Source organism: Heliconius melpomene, chromosome 18 (genome assembly GCF_056956725.1).
Source record: "Heliconius melpomene rosina isolate 202511_hmr_F chromosome 18, ASM5695672v1, whole genome shotgun sequence".
NCBI lineage: Eukaryota > Metazoa > Arthropoda > Insecta > Lepidoptera > Nymphalidae > Heliconius > Heliconius melpomene.
The window spans coordinates 10,676,670-10,692,513 of record NC_140406.1 but is presented as its reverse complement, the minus strand read 5'-3'; the positions used below and the strand labels follow the sequence as shown (position 1 = coordinate 10,692,513).

General features: G+C 31.9%; 2 protein-coding genes across 3 annotated transcripts in view; one reads left to right on the top strand and one right to left on the bottom strand.

Moving 5' to 3' along the window:
• The window catches only part of Mitf (transcription factor Mitf), a 95,333-nt gene extending 81,831 nt beyond the window's left edge, over positions 1 to 13,502 (bottom strand). The window contains exon 1 of one of the 2 annotated variants that reach the window (XM_085202028.1): positions 13,158 to 13,502. In XM_085202028.1, the coding sequence (XP_085058154.1) occupies positions 13,158 to 13,318 (161 nt within the window). In that variant the 5' untranslated portion in view covers positions 13,319 to 13,502. The remainder of the gene's footprint in view (positions 1 to 13,157) is intronic. The other variant, XM_085202027.1, reaches the window with a different exon arrangement.
• A 455-nt stretch (positions 13,503 to 13,957) lies between these two features.
• SNRPG (small nuclear ribonucleoprotein G) lies at positions 13,958 to 15,465 on the top strand. Its single transcript, XM_085202379.1, has 3 exons — positions 13,958 to 14,161; positions 14,308 to 14,455; positions 15,255 to 15,465. Exons 1-3 carry the CDS (start codon positions 14,130 to 14,132, stop codon positions 15,303 to 15,305), a joined length of 231 nt encoding a protein of 76 aa, XP_085058505.1. The 5' UTR covers positions 13,958 to 14,129; the 3' UTR covers positions 15,306 to 15,465.
• Positions 15,466 to 15,844: the final 379 nt, after the last annotated feature.

Below are 15,844 nucleotides of genomic sequence, written 5' to 3'. Positions count from 1 at the left end.
ATGCACACAAAATATTAAGTGTCTTTTCTTTCATTTATTATAGATTTTTTTTACAAAATACGTACAAGCTGGTTGGTGTGCAAATACTTATTTGACTTTAAAATATGTGTTTATACCGTCTCATTCTCTAATTTCTATTTTCTGAGAAATTTTATTAACCAATTCGTAATATATATAGATTAAGCTATTAAATACAATAAATAACTAAAAGCATTCTGTTTTTTTGTAGATGTAACATCAAAAAATTAGGGTGTGCAAATACTTTTTTTACCCACTGTACGAGTATATGCGTTTAAGCATAAAAGTATGAACATTATTTAATTAACAATTAATGAAGACTTATAAAACACAGTGGTGCCAAATACCGTGTAAATACCTATTAAAATATATGTAACCTACCGATATACGTTTAAAATATTAACTATATTGTAGCGTTAAATAGAGAAGAAACTAATAATCTATGTATTTTTTTATCAGCTTCACGCTGTTTTCCGCATACAGCGGGGTAGGCAGAAGGAACCTAGTGTTAAAACTCTGTGCCCTGCTTACCGCAGAAATTTTCGAGGCATTGTGTGCTGAGTGGTGGAAATGAAAATATAAATTCATTCTCTCGAGTGGGGATCGAACCTACAACTGTCACACCTTTTGCCTCTGCGCCAATACGGCCTCACCTACCTACTATTTTACTGTATATAAATAATGGTAGTAATAAATAATAGTTTGAAAACTCAAACAGGTGTGAAGCTTGTCGATGCTAAACTACTTAGGAAGTAAATATACGTAGCTTGGCAGTTAGTTGTGTAGAATGTAAAGACAAAACGATACTTGGCAGATAGTCAGCTACGGTTAGCGCTATTTCGGTTCGCCCGTGCCAGGTTCAAGGGCTTCTGTGTTTATTACTAAATAATACATCATTTAGGCTTATTTTTTTTATTTCAGCTTAACCCATAGGTTAAGGCAGAAATATCGAAAAGAAAATAAACAAGCTAGCTTCAAGTGGATTCCGTGTAATTTGTTCCCACTTAGCATGCAATGTCCTCAAATGGACCAAAAATGGAGAATTAGGGTTCCCTACTGAAAGGATAAAACGGGACCCTATTACTAAGTTTAAGTGCTTATTACTAAATAATACGTAATTTACGTTTAGATAAATTTAATCTTTTTTTCAGCGTGAAGTGAAAAAGGTTAAAGTTTGGAAAATTTTAATATGTTTAAAAAAATCTCAAAATAGGTATTATTTATTCATTCATTAATTTTAGTTTATTTTATAAGACACTTGTGATAATATTTGTACAATACTTTGTATATGTACCTATGTACCTATTAATTTCGCTAATTTATACTTGTAATAAAATAATTACGGTTCGGTATCTATAAATGGAAAATATATAAGAAAAAACGTTATTGGTCGTTTTCAATAATATAATAGGACAAAAACAATGTTTTTTATAATTTTATCTTTGTTTATCTGTGCGTTTGTTCACGCTAATCTCAGAAACACCTTAACCGACTTGATTGCAGTTTACACTATTGTATTTTGGTTATAATGACATTATTATTAGAAAAGAAAAGTATATTAATAATTACGTAGTTCAAGCAGGCGAGGACATGAGCAGGTCGCTAGTCAAGAAATGTTTCATTTTTTGCGATGGACTACATAAATATAGAGATATATGATACAGTATCGCACTTTTCCTAATTGGCACACTTAAACAAATTTAAGCATTAATCATACATACCATACACCACTTGCCTTGAGAAAGAAAAATAAAAACTAAAATTGTAGTCTTAAAATACCATACAGTGTTATCTAAAGCTATTTGATAACACTGCATTACGACAGCAGATCTTAAGTAGGTATAGGTATATAGAACTAGCGGACGCGCGCAGCTTCGCTTGCGTATTTAGGGGTGAATTCCAAAAAACCACGAAATATGTGTTCAATGAAATATTTTTAAGAGTCTAAATTTCAAATTTTATAAAAATCGGTGGCGATTTAATGATTTTTCCATACAAACTTTGAACCCCTTATTTGCACCTTGAGGGGGTGAATTCTAGAAAACCATGAAACACATGTTCAAATTAATATTTTTAAGAGTCTAAATTTAATTTTTTATAATAATCGGTGGCGTTTTAAAGATTTTTCTATACAAACTTTTAACCCTTTATTTGCACCCTTAGGGGAAGAATTCAAGAAAACATGAAACATGTGTTCAATTAAATACTTTTAAGAGTCTAAGTTTCAAATTTTATGAAAATCGGTGGCCATTTAAAGATTTTTCCATACAAACTTTCAACCCTCATTACACCCCTTTAGGGTTAAAATTTTTCAAAATCCCTTCTTAGTGGATGTCCAGATTACGAAAGTAAACATCTGTCCAAATTCCACGTTTCTACGCAAACGGCTGTGCGTGCGTCTTACCTCAGTCAGTGAGGACAAGTCCTTTTATATATATAGATTAGTATAACATCAAAATGTTCTTCAAATCTCTTTCTCCATAATATATTCTACTTTAAATATGAAAGACTATATAATAATTAATATATTCCACTCGCACCTATTTGTACCAATTCAATATTAGTTTAATTGTATTTGACTTAACTGTGTACGCATGTCTACAAGATTTTCATATATTTTATTTAAAATTAATAGTAACAACAGCGGTCGCTACGCAAAAAATGTCTTTAGTTGGGCATAGCAATGACCTGAATACATCGCTTTGTAAAAAGGTTATATATCTACAAGAATAAAACTAAAACATTTAACAACAAAATAAATAACGCCATTACACATTATTTGGAAAGTTGCGATTGTTGTGAATTCAATCCCCCGATCAGCCATTTACAAATGTGTTCATTGCACCTGCACGGTTAGCTGGCGGGGTTTAACACTGCCATCTTTAACATAGTATCAAGTATAATAGCAGTCCGTTCTCTATATATAATTCAAAAAACATTTTAACACATACCTATTCAGTGCATGTAAGGTATTTACGGTCGTGTCAATTATTGGAGTACGTATCCTTATAGAAGTTCAAGGTTTGTGACGTACGCGAGATTAGTACCTAGATTCCTCCTGCCCCAAACACCGGATCTATTAAAATAGCGAACACAGCTCACACGCTGTTTATTTGTTTATTTTTTCCTGAAGCAAAACTTATACTAAAGCAACGGCACCCTGTCTTATGACTGCTTATTCTTTTTTAAACATTTTAAATTACTTAAAACTTTACTTTAGTATCTACTCAAAGCCGAAAGTGTAGAAAAACCACTTCTAGCTTCACGCTGTTTTCCGTACATAGCAGGATAGGCAGAAGGAACCTGGGAACCCAGTGTTAAACAGTCCGTTTAACATTAGATAATTCTGTTCCCCAATCCCCACTTAACAACGAATTGTAGAGGCACTTCGAGTAGAGTAGCGGAATTGAACTTCGTAATTTATTTCATTGACAGAGCGAGAAAATAAAAATATTATACATTTCATTTGCTCAGTGGGAATCGAGCCTACCAAGTGTCGCGTTATAGTAGCACACTTGTACCTTGCGGCTACAATATTAAATTTAAAAGAAAATGTTAAGATTTCATTTTAGAAGAATTCGTAGGAAATAAAAATAAGCAAATAAGTATAAAATCACTCTATAATATAATACTATAATATCACTGTATAATAAATATAGTATAAAATTATACGTAGGTATATCAAATAATTACATACAAACAAACAATGGTCCGTTCATATTTACACTAGTATATAGTTCATATTTACACTAGTATATACATACAGATATAAATACGTAAACACTATGTACGTTACTATTAGAGTCGTGAGTGAACGCTAACTATCTAAACACGAAATTTGCTATTGAAGGATTTTCAACCAGCTTGCCCTTTCCTCTACTATACCTACTAAAATCAAAAATATATAATTAGATACTCTAGTTACTAGTTATTACTAGTAATATGTAATACTAAGGTATAATTAATACTTACGCAATTCAATTTGTACATAAAGTTGCTTAAGATAAGAATTAATATGTTTTACATGGATCCAGGTCGTTCTCTGTTTTGCATAGTAAGAAACCTGTAATTTTTAAACGCGTGTAATTTCTATTGGGACCAGACCGAGAAAATGAAATATTTAATATTTTATCATTTACAGACAAACGCCCCTGGCATCCCCCCGACTAACATCTTTGATTCGTCTGGAATTTATCTGGCATTTGATTAATTAATTATTTTACAATACCATATACGTAATATCTGGTATTAACAGTGGGTTACGCACTGTAACCATGATAGACAATAAAACTTCAAAATCTGCATGACTAATAATGACTGACCTGCGTAATGGATGTTTGTCTGTTAAGCCAAGAGATTAATTGTAGTTATGTTTAGTATTATTTTTTATGTTTGGGTTTTATTGTACCTTAAATAGGTTTGAGAAATGGTGACGAAAGCTTAGAACTATTAGTCGTTGTTGAGAATTCTGAAGAGATCACGTGACCGATCACCAGCGCGATGGACCGACCAACTAAGGACTGAGATCCTTTTTCACAAATTCCACGAGGTGGTCAGGTGAGGTGACCTCCAACCACAATCACATACAAGATATAGTAGAATTAAAATATGATATTGCATTGAGAAATCGTCAAACATTTGTAAAACGTTTTCTTTCTGACAAAAAATATTTAGGACATTTATTATCAGTTACTAATCTTTCTTATATAAGCTTTAATTTCAATTTTCATTATCTAGCATATAAAGCTTTTCCACGACTTCATTATTCACAAAATAATAATAAAAAAATATTAAAAATCACCAACTTGTTGCTGATACTCTAATATCAAATCCTAGATATCCAACCATAAATAACATGACGTACATACATTCTAACGAAATAAACAGTTACATACCAACAGCATAACCATAAGTCGACATTTGTTTAAATATGTATTAACTTTTGCTGACGTTATAACTGATATCTAATAACTATGTCCATATTTGGACTGTCAAGTCCTTAACTCTCTTTTCAGTGATAAATTTCTGCAATAAACGTTGATTCATTTTTCATATGAGTTGTTAATTTAAAGCTAAATATTTGATATTTTTATCTTCAGGCTTGTTTTGGGTAACCGTAAGTTAATTACTAAAAAAAACGGAGAACGAGGTTTCTTTACACTAGATTCCCTCTGCCTACCCTCCTGTGTTATTAGATAACTGTGCTATTATATAGAGAGCGTGACGTTAATAAAACAATATATAGATTGGACGAATAGGATATAAGCAAGTAAGCATAAACCCTAAAAAAACTTGTTGAGTGGAGGATCTCATCTCCGCGCTCTCTCTCATCTCCATTTGTCTTATTACCAGATAATCCATTCCTCTGAGTGCAAAACCCACAACCATCACGTTTACAATCAGACATCAATCAATCATTTCACACATTACCCAATTTTTTTTCACTGACTACGATTTTTATTAGAAACATACCAGAGGGACAACAATGCAAATCGGAAAACAAATTAAATATTTACTTTAAAAATATGGAAATTACGCGACGATAAAAATGATTAAATATTTGCGGTTCTATGGCAGTAACCAGGAAAAATGTATAAAGGCCATAGTCAAAATTATTTTATTCTACTTATACACTTAATTATGTATATTAGACATAAATAATTATATAGCTAACATTGCTTTTGGTTAAAACGAAGTGATCGATATTAACAATATAAATATGATTTGTTTATTGATTGTTCCAAGGATATACCTGATAACTGGCTAATAGATTTATTTAAATTTGTTGATTACTCTGCACTCAATGAGAAATAGATGTGACTTGCCACATGGTTCTCTTTATTTAGGTATCATATATAGGAGGGTAGGCAGAAGGACCCTAGTGTTAAGACACTCCGTGCCCTATTTTTTGCCCTATTTTCGAGAGTTGCGGAAATGGACACGATGTTTCTTCTGTACCACAACGGACTCAATACTTAAATTTCATATATACTAAAGAAAAAAAACAAGAGTACATAGCGTGTTTCAGTAGTGCAGATATTTGTAGAGCTTCTGCGTAGTTATTTTAGGAGTTGGCTGTTTTGTTCAAACAATGATTTATCTCATTTTAATAAAGATTACGGCAAATATTTGGCATGCGGTTAACAATAAATGATTTATTAATGCCTGGTCTTGGACTGAATCGATAGAAAACAACATCCCACCATAATTTAAAATTTAAAGGAAATGCAAAATATCTTGACGCCATCGTAGGGCAGGGGGACAAATGTGTGTGTGTGTGTGTGTGTGTGTGTGTGTGTGTGTGTGTGTGTGTGTGATGGTCGTGGGTGGATTCGCACTTGGGGAATGAAATATTTAATTTTTTTTCCTCGCTTTGGGAATAAGGCGAAGCGCTGCGTTAAATTCCGCTATTGAACCCGCAAAGCCTCGATAATGCGGCGGAAAGTGAGTAATGGAAGTGTCTTAATTACTTTAAACCTAGTAGTTTTGTCTGAACGTTGTCTGTCTGTCACTTAGTAACGGAAGGGTTTTGTATAATATACTCGAACATACAAGCTTTTCGGCACGGTTTTCCATTTTATAATAGAAATATTTTGCCAAAAATAACCCTTATTTATAACATGTATGCATAATATTGTAATTAGTAGCTATAAATGACTATTTATTAACGTTTAATTGTCAGTCAATACTTGTAAACGGTATTAATATTAGCATATCGTTCACAATAACCGCGTTAATAGAAAATAATTACAGTGTTTAGTACGTGCAGTATAGATGATTGAAACTATTCATTCATAATTATTATAACAATTGTTTTAAATGTGTATATATACGTTGTTTTGTTGTTATGTTTAAATGTGTATATATATATATATATACTAATTAAATACATAGGAAAAGTAATTGCACAATGTTATGTAATTTTTTATCTTCTTATCACATTTGGAGCAACAATGACGCAATTGCTCTTGCCTGTGGGGAAAGGCAAATAAGGTAATATAAACTGTACCGGGTGACTGTAACAGGTATAATCTTATACTAATTTATATTTATATATCAATAGCAGGACTGTTTTTTTTTAACTTAAAAGATAAAAACATTTAAACAAAACAATTTTCACAGCACTCAAATAGCCCACCAAAAATGAAGCGACGAAGCTTAGGGGAAAATATATTTATATTAAGAATTTGATTTTCATTAAAATATAATATAATATATTAAACATAAGTATAGAGCTTAAAGAGCCAAGTTCTTCAGTATTTACTGGCAATGTTAATAGAATGATGAACGAAAATGCGTCAATAGAAACAAGATTTATGGATGCAGGTAAAAAGGTAACTACCCGCATCTTGGCACCGATACTTAGTTTTCTATATAATGGCAACACAGCACCAGACACGTTGTCTGATCGACGTACATTATTTCATAATTTTCATTTGAGAAAGTTTCCCACGTATTACAATAATATGTTCAGTTCAGCTTCTCTATTAAAGTTTGTTGCATATGGTAAGATCTAGATATCTACTTATTAATAAAGTAGATCTTTTACAGTTATTAAGATGATGTAGGTATATCATAATGGAGTATCCTGACACTAAATTCTCTCTGCCTAAACTGGCAAAGGCGAGAAACGCGTAAATACGCCCGACAAATTACTGTTTCATAATCAAATGCCAATTTTTTTTCAATAAAATAAATTGAAAGGTCTAAACTAAATGTCATATGACATTGATAGAAGTTCACGTGATTTGAAAATAAAAAGTCATTGCTATATAATATTATAGTCCAAAGTATTCATTTATGTACCTACGAGTATTGTTAATACAGATAGATGCTAGGGCTGTATGAAATGAGTCCTTATAAAATATCAATAAGGATTTTTGAAAAATAGTCAATTTAAATTAAATTGATACAGTAAACGCAATTAAAGCTTAATAGGGATATATTATAAGCTGTCAGCAACAGTAACAACAGACAACAGAGGTGGGACAAAGGAGGTTTTTTTTGGGAAACCGCGTACTTACCGCGTACCGGCCTGCCCTGAGGAAGACTTATCCTAGCTGTCTATGTCGGTAATATTGGAAAGAAAAAACATATTATAAGAAATTTAACAATATTTATTTGATTATGATATGATATTTAGTTTATTATATTTAATTATTATCATATACTATATTTATTACCATATAACTTTTATTTAAACTATGAGAGAATCATCTATAGACATATTTATACACATAAGCCAAGATGCATTAAAACGTAAGACATCATTTACGATATTAAATCAATGGACAATGGTCGTATCAATTAACCCGCTCCCCCCGAGCTCATTGGTTGATATGACGCAGCGTCGTTGCGCCGGCGCATCGGACCAATCACGGCGGCTAACGAATTGATTTCAACATGTTTTATTAGATAACAGTTGCTAAGCGATTATCTTTTAACTTTTTATTTGTATAATAGGGCAATGCGCGGCGTTGAGTTTCGCCAGCAGAAAATGGGGGACAGAAATCAGAAGAAGTGAAGAAAAAGAAAGAAGGAGTTCGGTAGTTGTTAACGCTACGATATGAGGAATTTCGTAAAGATAGAATAGAGTCCTAAAAATTCGTTGTTATTCAAGGCCTAAAAAAAATAAATATTTTCTTCATGAAAAACTTGTTAATGCGTCATTTATTTATTCAAATTCGATAGTATTATATATATATGATAGTAGCAAAAAATATTGTCTCAAGTTCATATCATTAGTGTCTGTTATGATAATTAACTTTGTAAAATAACATAAGTAAACAGCACACAAACGTATGGTATAAGTGATTTTCCTCATATTGGTGGGTAGGCGGAGTATCCCTATACTCCGTTCCCCAATATCCGCCCAATTTTTGAGACATAGCGTGTTGAGAGGCTTGGAATTTTGTCTTGTTAACAGAGCGGGATAATGAAAATACTAAAAACACTATTTACCCGAGTGGAAATCGCACCCACTACCTTCGCGGTTACAGTAGTGATTTGTCCGTGCGCCAAGAAGGGCTCTTAATGGGTATGTGTTAATTTTAATTATTTACCATTTTGTTTATTATTCTGACTAAAATAGCACGTTTACTATATGATGACGTAGCCTATTAGCGGATGAAACGGAATTTAATATTTCGACATAAAAATGTGGTCAAGTGCGATTTTAAGTCATAAAACGGTTCAGTAAAAGCCGATTATTTTCGAAAATAAACGGCATAAGAACCGTTTATTTTCGAAAATAATCGGCTTTTACTGAACCGTTTTCATTAAATAAAAGATAATACAAACATTTATATGAAAAGCATTACAGTTAAAGTTTGCTCTAAGTTTGCACGTAGTGACTATACAAATATTTTTTTCTTTTCTTTTTCCTTTCTATGCAAAATTGTAGAGGTCGCACGTCCAACTTCTTCTGACTATCACATGATTTTTGAAGATATTACTTAACAAAACGTTATTCACACACTCGTTCAAAATTGTTATAAATATAAAATCGAAAGGTCACTCTCTCATCACGAAATCTCAGAAACTACAAGTGCTGGGAATCTCAAATTTTGCATAGGAGTTACTTATAGGACGTCGGTGCTCGCTAAGACGGGAATTTGCAATATTCGATTTCTAAGGGGTTGTTTTTGGGGTCGAAAGTTTGTATGAAACTTCGTTACTACAAATGATAGGAGTCTCAAATTTTGCATAGACGTCACTAGGACGTAGTCATGGAGACAGAAATTAATAATAACATACTTCACGCGTGTGAAACCGCGAGCGGGCCGCTAGTTTCTCATAAAAAAATCTTACTTAGTGCATTTTTCTATATAAAAATCTGCAAAAATTTTTTTTTACTCAAACAATTCAATACATTAATAAAACATGGTATAAAAATCAAGATTTCAACCAGCCATCAATTAAAAAATATCTTCCAATTGACCAATTAACTTATCATTCTTGCTTTACAAACTACGGTAAATACATATAAGCCTCTTGAGACACAGAGTCTACATTAAGAATTATAAACTTATTTAAATAATAATAATAATTTTTAGTTATTCATATAATCTAAACTGTGTATCCTTGTACGTTAGATAACCTAAAGAATGCTTGTGATGGGTGCAACGGTCGATATATTGATAAATACTATAAGAACTTTTATAGTAGGTTCATAACAGTTTTTTAATTAATAGTTGTGTTGGGAAAGTTAGAGCTAGAGTGAGCAGTGAGAGAAAGACTTCGATTGGCCTTTGAGAACAGTATCGATGATGCAGCATGAGCAATGTAAAAGAATGAGTACCAGCCGGAGGACATGTATATGCGGGTTGATGTCGGTGGACGTAGCGAAAGGCGCTGCTGAGACCGTAGCATTTGGTTGCTCCGTTTCCTCCGGCAACCACGTTAGCCGTAAACTGTGAAGCTAAAAAAAACTATTGTCGCTTAGACGACCCATTGAGAGTTTTAATTTTATAGGTACACGATGTTGATGGATTCGAATGCTCTGGTTCGCTTAAGTTGAATTCTCTTAAAACAAATGAAGTCAAAATTTTGACGATAAGTGAAAATAAATGTGATCTTACATTTAATTTTCCTTTTCTATCCTGCAATATAACGATAATAAAATAGCGTCTTAAAATGAACCCCCGACCGATTTGGTCACGATGACTGCTTCAAATCCTATTCGTTTTTTACAATTATGTATATACCATTGTATGTATTCGTAGAATAATTCTACGAATACAAGACCCGTTTCTTATCAACAAAAAAACTAGGCGCTGGCAAAAATAAGACCGCTCTCAGTTTTTTTTAAGACGAGTATTTTTTTATGATAATCGCATATCCTAAAAAAATACTGTAGTCTTAAAAAAACTTATATGTATGCCATTAACCAATTATTAAAATGTTATATGTATGCCATTAACCAATTATATATGTCATAAGCCATAACAATTATTTTATCATTGATAACCTTTAGTCATTAAGCAATCATTTTACAAATAAAAAAGTAAACCGCAAAAATATAGTGGAGTCACACGTGTTCACGCTGGCTATAAAAACAGAAAAAAAATATTTACAAGGCAGACTAAAATTATTGATAAGAAATCACACACATCCTTTTTTATTTTTTTCACTTCATACATAATGTATACTGTTCTGTTCTGTTCTGTTCTTTCTAATATGGCGTTCCGAGCTAATGTATACTGAATGACGAACTGATTAATTCACCTAGAACACGGGAACACCTATGTTTCCGTTCCCTACGCACCGCCCAATTACCAATACACTGCTTATTGAGTGGCGAAACTCATCGCAACGCTCTATCTTGTTAATACCACGGCGAGGAAATGGAAATAATTCAACAGCCTCTAGTGAGAATCGCACCTACAGCCATCGAATTTACAGTGAGACGAAATTTTACCTATATTATCTATATATATAAAAGGAGTTGTCCTCACTGACTGAGGTAAGACGCACTCACAACCTTTACCGCTGTGCGTAGAAACGTGAAATTTGGACAGATGTTTACTTTCGTAATCTGGACATCCAGTAAGAAGGGATTTTGAAATATTTTAACCCTAAAGGGGTGAGATAGGGGTTGAAAGTTTGTATGGAAAAAAATTTAAATCGGCACCGATTTTTATAAAATTTGTAATTTAGATTTTTAAAAGTATTTAATTGAACACGTGTTTCATCGTTTTCTAGAATTCTCCCCCTAAGGGCGCAAATAAGGGGTTGAAAGTTTGTATGGAAAAATCCTTAAAACGCCACCGATTATTATAAAATTTTAAATTTAGACTCTAAAAATATTTAATTGAACATGTGTTTCATGGTTTTCTAGAATTCACCCTCTAAGGGTGCAAATAAGGGGTTGAAAGTTTGTATGGAAAAATCTTTAAATCGCCACCGATTTTTATAAAATTTGAAATTTAGACTCTTAAAAATATTTCATTGAACACATGTTTCGTGGTTTATTAGAATTCACCCCTAAATACGCAAGCGAAGCTGCGCGCGTCCGCTAGTAATTAATAAAAATACTTTTCTGTATTTAGCGTTCCCCATTTTCCGCATTTTTTTTAACGCATTGCGCGTTCACATTCGTTAGCGGACTCCAACCCGCGTTTTACTTTGTTACCAGAACGAGGAAATAAAAATATAAAACTATTAATTGATCCGAGTAGGAATCGAGCTCAAAATCGTCGCACACACATTCATATGCTTGTGCCACTTCGCCACGACGGCCTATATGAATAACCAATCTTCACTTATAAAATATCAAAGAATTAAACATCACGTGAGTCTGCAGTCAGCATCAACTAACAAAGTACAAGTGGACCGAATTGATAAATAACCGTCGACTATCTAAGAAGATCTCCAAAGACGTTTTGCCTCACTTATAGAGAAGCCATTACTGCAATTTTTGTTTATTTATCTTTTATTATTTCGTTTTAAGGTTAGCTCTATGTTAAGAAATATAAGGTCAATGTATTCGGCCGATTTACTTATTATCTTATACAAATATTTAATAACCTATAAAAAAAATTATAGAGCATAGATTTAAAATATTTAGTTTTTCTTTTTCTAGTAAAGATATGGAATTCTTAAAAAAATAAAGTCATTGGATGCCAAAGAAAAGGAGGACAATTTCGAAAGTCACAAGACGCATTTAAATAAGTATCAATACAACATTTTTGTATTACTTCAATATCAATTCGAGTGAAAATGTTCTTTAAATTATCGGACAACCTTGCAAGAAATTATAAACAATTTAAAAAAAATTGCTCTTCCGTGAAAAGTAATAATAGGGAAAAATATGAAATTTCTCGATTTTAGACATTTGGTCCAATTTTTTACCAGTATAATTATTATAATTAACAACTATTCTTATGTGAAATTTGGTGAATTTTATACAAGGAAAATAGTGCAGTCACCTCTCATCCAGCCAAAGAATGTTACGTGAATCGCAGAATGGACATAAACATAACGAAACTGGGGAATTTGCCAAGTCGTTCTCAGGGTCGTGGACGTTTCTGCTTAAGTGAAATTGTTCCTCATACGTATAAAAAAACATGCTAAAAATATTCTGCATATATTTGCGAAAAGAAAATGAGTAATTTTATTTTTAAAAAAATATCACTTACCTCTCAGTAACAGGTACGGCCTTGGACTTGAGCTCGTAGAACATGAAGTCCTGCTGGGGCTGACCGGTGGTCATTTCTTCCAGGATCCTTTGATCAACATTGAAATCATTCGTTAATAACGAAGCGAGATCGTATCCCATATCAATACCGGATTCATCCATGTTTGAACACAAAAACACAAACTTTATCACAAATAACACGTACGGCAAATTAAATTTTATATATAATGCATATTAAAAACAATACATATTATTTATATAAAAAAAGAATGAATATCTTAACAGCATCCATTCTCCCAGCTGTCTACTTGTTGCTATTTGTTGACTAAAGTTATACGTATGAAATATGAGTGACTGCAATACAGCTCATTTTAGCACAACACGATTTTCTTATAACCTATAAGATTTTTCACTACATTCACATTTTGCCGCTTTATTTTGTAGTCTATTATTTTGTAAAGGTAACATTTAGAAACCTCGAAGACGAAGTTGAGCCTCGAACGACAACTCATTGTTAAAAAAACATTGACATTAATTTATAAAATTATAAATATTTATCATATACAGCCAAATAATAAACATATTACAATAAATTTATTAATATTCTAGTTCGTAAATTTCAGATTTATGTCATAATAAAAATATTATTTATATTGTATTAAAAATTGAAGAATTACCTACTTTCTTCGGGTCTGGTAGTTCTTGAATTTTAAGATAAATTATTCTTGAACAGTATACATATTTTGTAAAATTAAAATGTCTATGACAATATTTTTTATGTATTCCATCTTATGGTATACAGTACACAGACTACAATGCCACTTGCTAAATCCTAATTCCTTTATATTGTCTATGGTTTATTGTCTATATCTATGGTAAACTGTGTTTGCAGATTTGATCGGTTTTAGTAAATAACAAGATTATATTATAAGTGTACATTTTAATTTATAAAGAGCTTAAATTCTATTTCAAAATGTCGAAAGCACATCCTCCAGAATTAAAAAAGTAAGAAATATTTATATTTTTATGTTACTTGGGCTATAGAGGGATAGCGTCCCGCATTCTTCATAACCTAACGTTTTTAGCACTAACTTTTAGTTTATGCGTAAATATTAATTATAAGCATTACAATTAATAATTTTTGATTATAGATTCATGGACAAGAAGCTATCAATAAAATTAAATGCCGGTCGAGCGGTTACCGGCGTACTCAGAGGTTTTGATCCTTTCATGAACTTAGTTTTGGATGAGTCTGTCGAAGAAAGCAAGGATGGGCAACGGAACAATATTGGCATGGTGGTACGTTCGAATCATTTTTTTAGATTCCCCTGTATCATTTACATAGCATACAATGTAGAGGGAATCTGGGATCCTAGTGTTAAATAACTCCATTCTTATTAAGAGACCTTTGACCACTTTCCATCGACTTCTATAGGCGTTGCATGTTAGGTGGCGGAACTCAGTGCTGCGCTTTGCCTTTAGGACATGAAAATATTAAATATTTCATTTCCGTGGGAATTGAACTCAAACTTGCTGTGTTTACAGTTTTACACTTGTGCCTCTGCATTACAACAGGCCTCCATAAGGGTTCAAATTTATAATGTATTTAATTTATAAAATATAACTTGCAAGATTTGACCTACACTAACACCGATTATGGGCTTGTTATATATTTCAAATTAATATTTTGAATATAAAAAAAACATCAACCAAATTTCATATAAAACTTTTACAAAATTTCTGTTTTTTAAGTTTACTTAATTGAAACTTTTCATACATTTAAATAGGCTAACTGAACTAATTTCAAGTTATTTTGTGTAGAATGGTAAAACTCTATTCTGTGCTCTAAGTGCAATCTAGCAATTTAATATGTAAAATATTTTTCTTCACATTTATTATGGAGGCCATTGTGATGTTTCAGTCCTGAATTATTCACGTGAGCTCACTCCGGTAGGAAGATAAAGCATGGCATTGAGCTTAATCACTTAACACTTAAGGTCTCGAAAATGGGATGTGTTGGGAATATTGTCTTAACAAAAGGTTTCTTCTGTCCTCTGTCTGTCAACTTTATGTATATTATCTGTACTTATTTTTACAGGTGATCCGAGGAAACAGTATCATCATGTTGGAATCACTAGATAGAATATAGTATTTAGTTAAATGTCTTTATTGTAAGTTTATATTAATTAATATTCATAATTCATAAAAGAAGTCCACTGAAGTGCAACTGTGCAGATTATTGGAAAATGGTGAATGTATCCAAATACATGTTTTACAATGATGCCTAATAAAAAATATGTGAACAGAAATGTTTTTATTTATAAACTTTAATTTCATTATTCAATATTATAATTTAATCAAGTTCTACACAATGTATGTTGCTAAAAATGACATTTAATTCTTTTTCTTACATTTTAACTTTATTTATAATCAAATTTGTAGAGGCTAGTTGGGGCATTAGCATGTAAATGTGACAGGTTGTCGTTTTGAGTCCAAAGCACATTTTGGAACTTAAATTATACAGATTAATTACAAGTAACAATTAATGAATAGATGCATCACAAGCCGAACTGTGCCTCTATCAAAAATTAATCTACTGAGTTGGAGTATAATACTTTGTTTATAATTATTTTAACAGCTTTGTCTTGAATAAACAATTTTTAACGAAAAAAAACCGACTACGGGATC

What these genes read in the sequence shown, in the direction of transcription:
- SNRPG (XM_085202379.1), top strand. Translation starts at nt 14,130, where the DNA reads ATGTCGAAAGCACATCCTCCAGAATTAAAAAA. An exon ending in CATCCTCCAGAATTAAAAAA is followed by an intron (nt 14,162 to 14,307) that starts GTAAGAAATATT and finishes TTTTGATTATAG; the next exon opens with ATTCATGGACAAGAAGCTAT. An exon ending in GGAACAATATTGGCATGGTG is followed by an intron (nt 14,456 to 15,254) that starts GTACGTTCGAAT and finishes TTATTTTTACAG; the next exon opens with GTGATCCGAGGAAACAGTAT.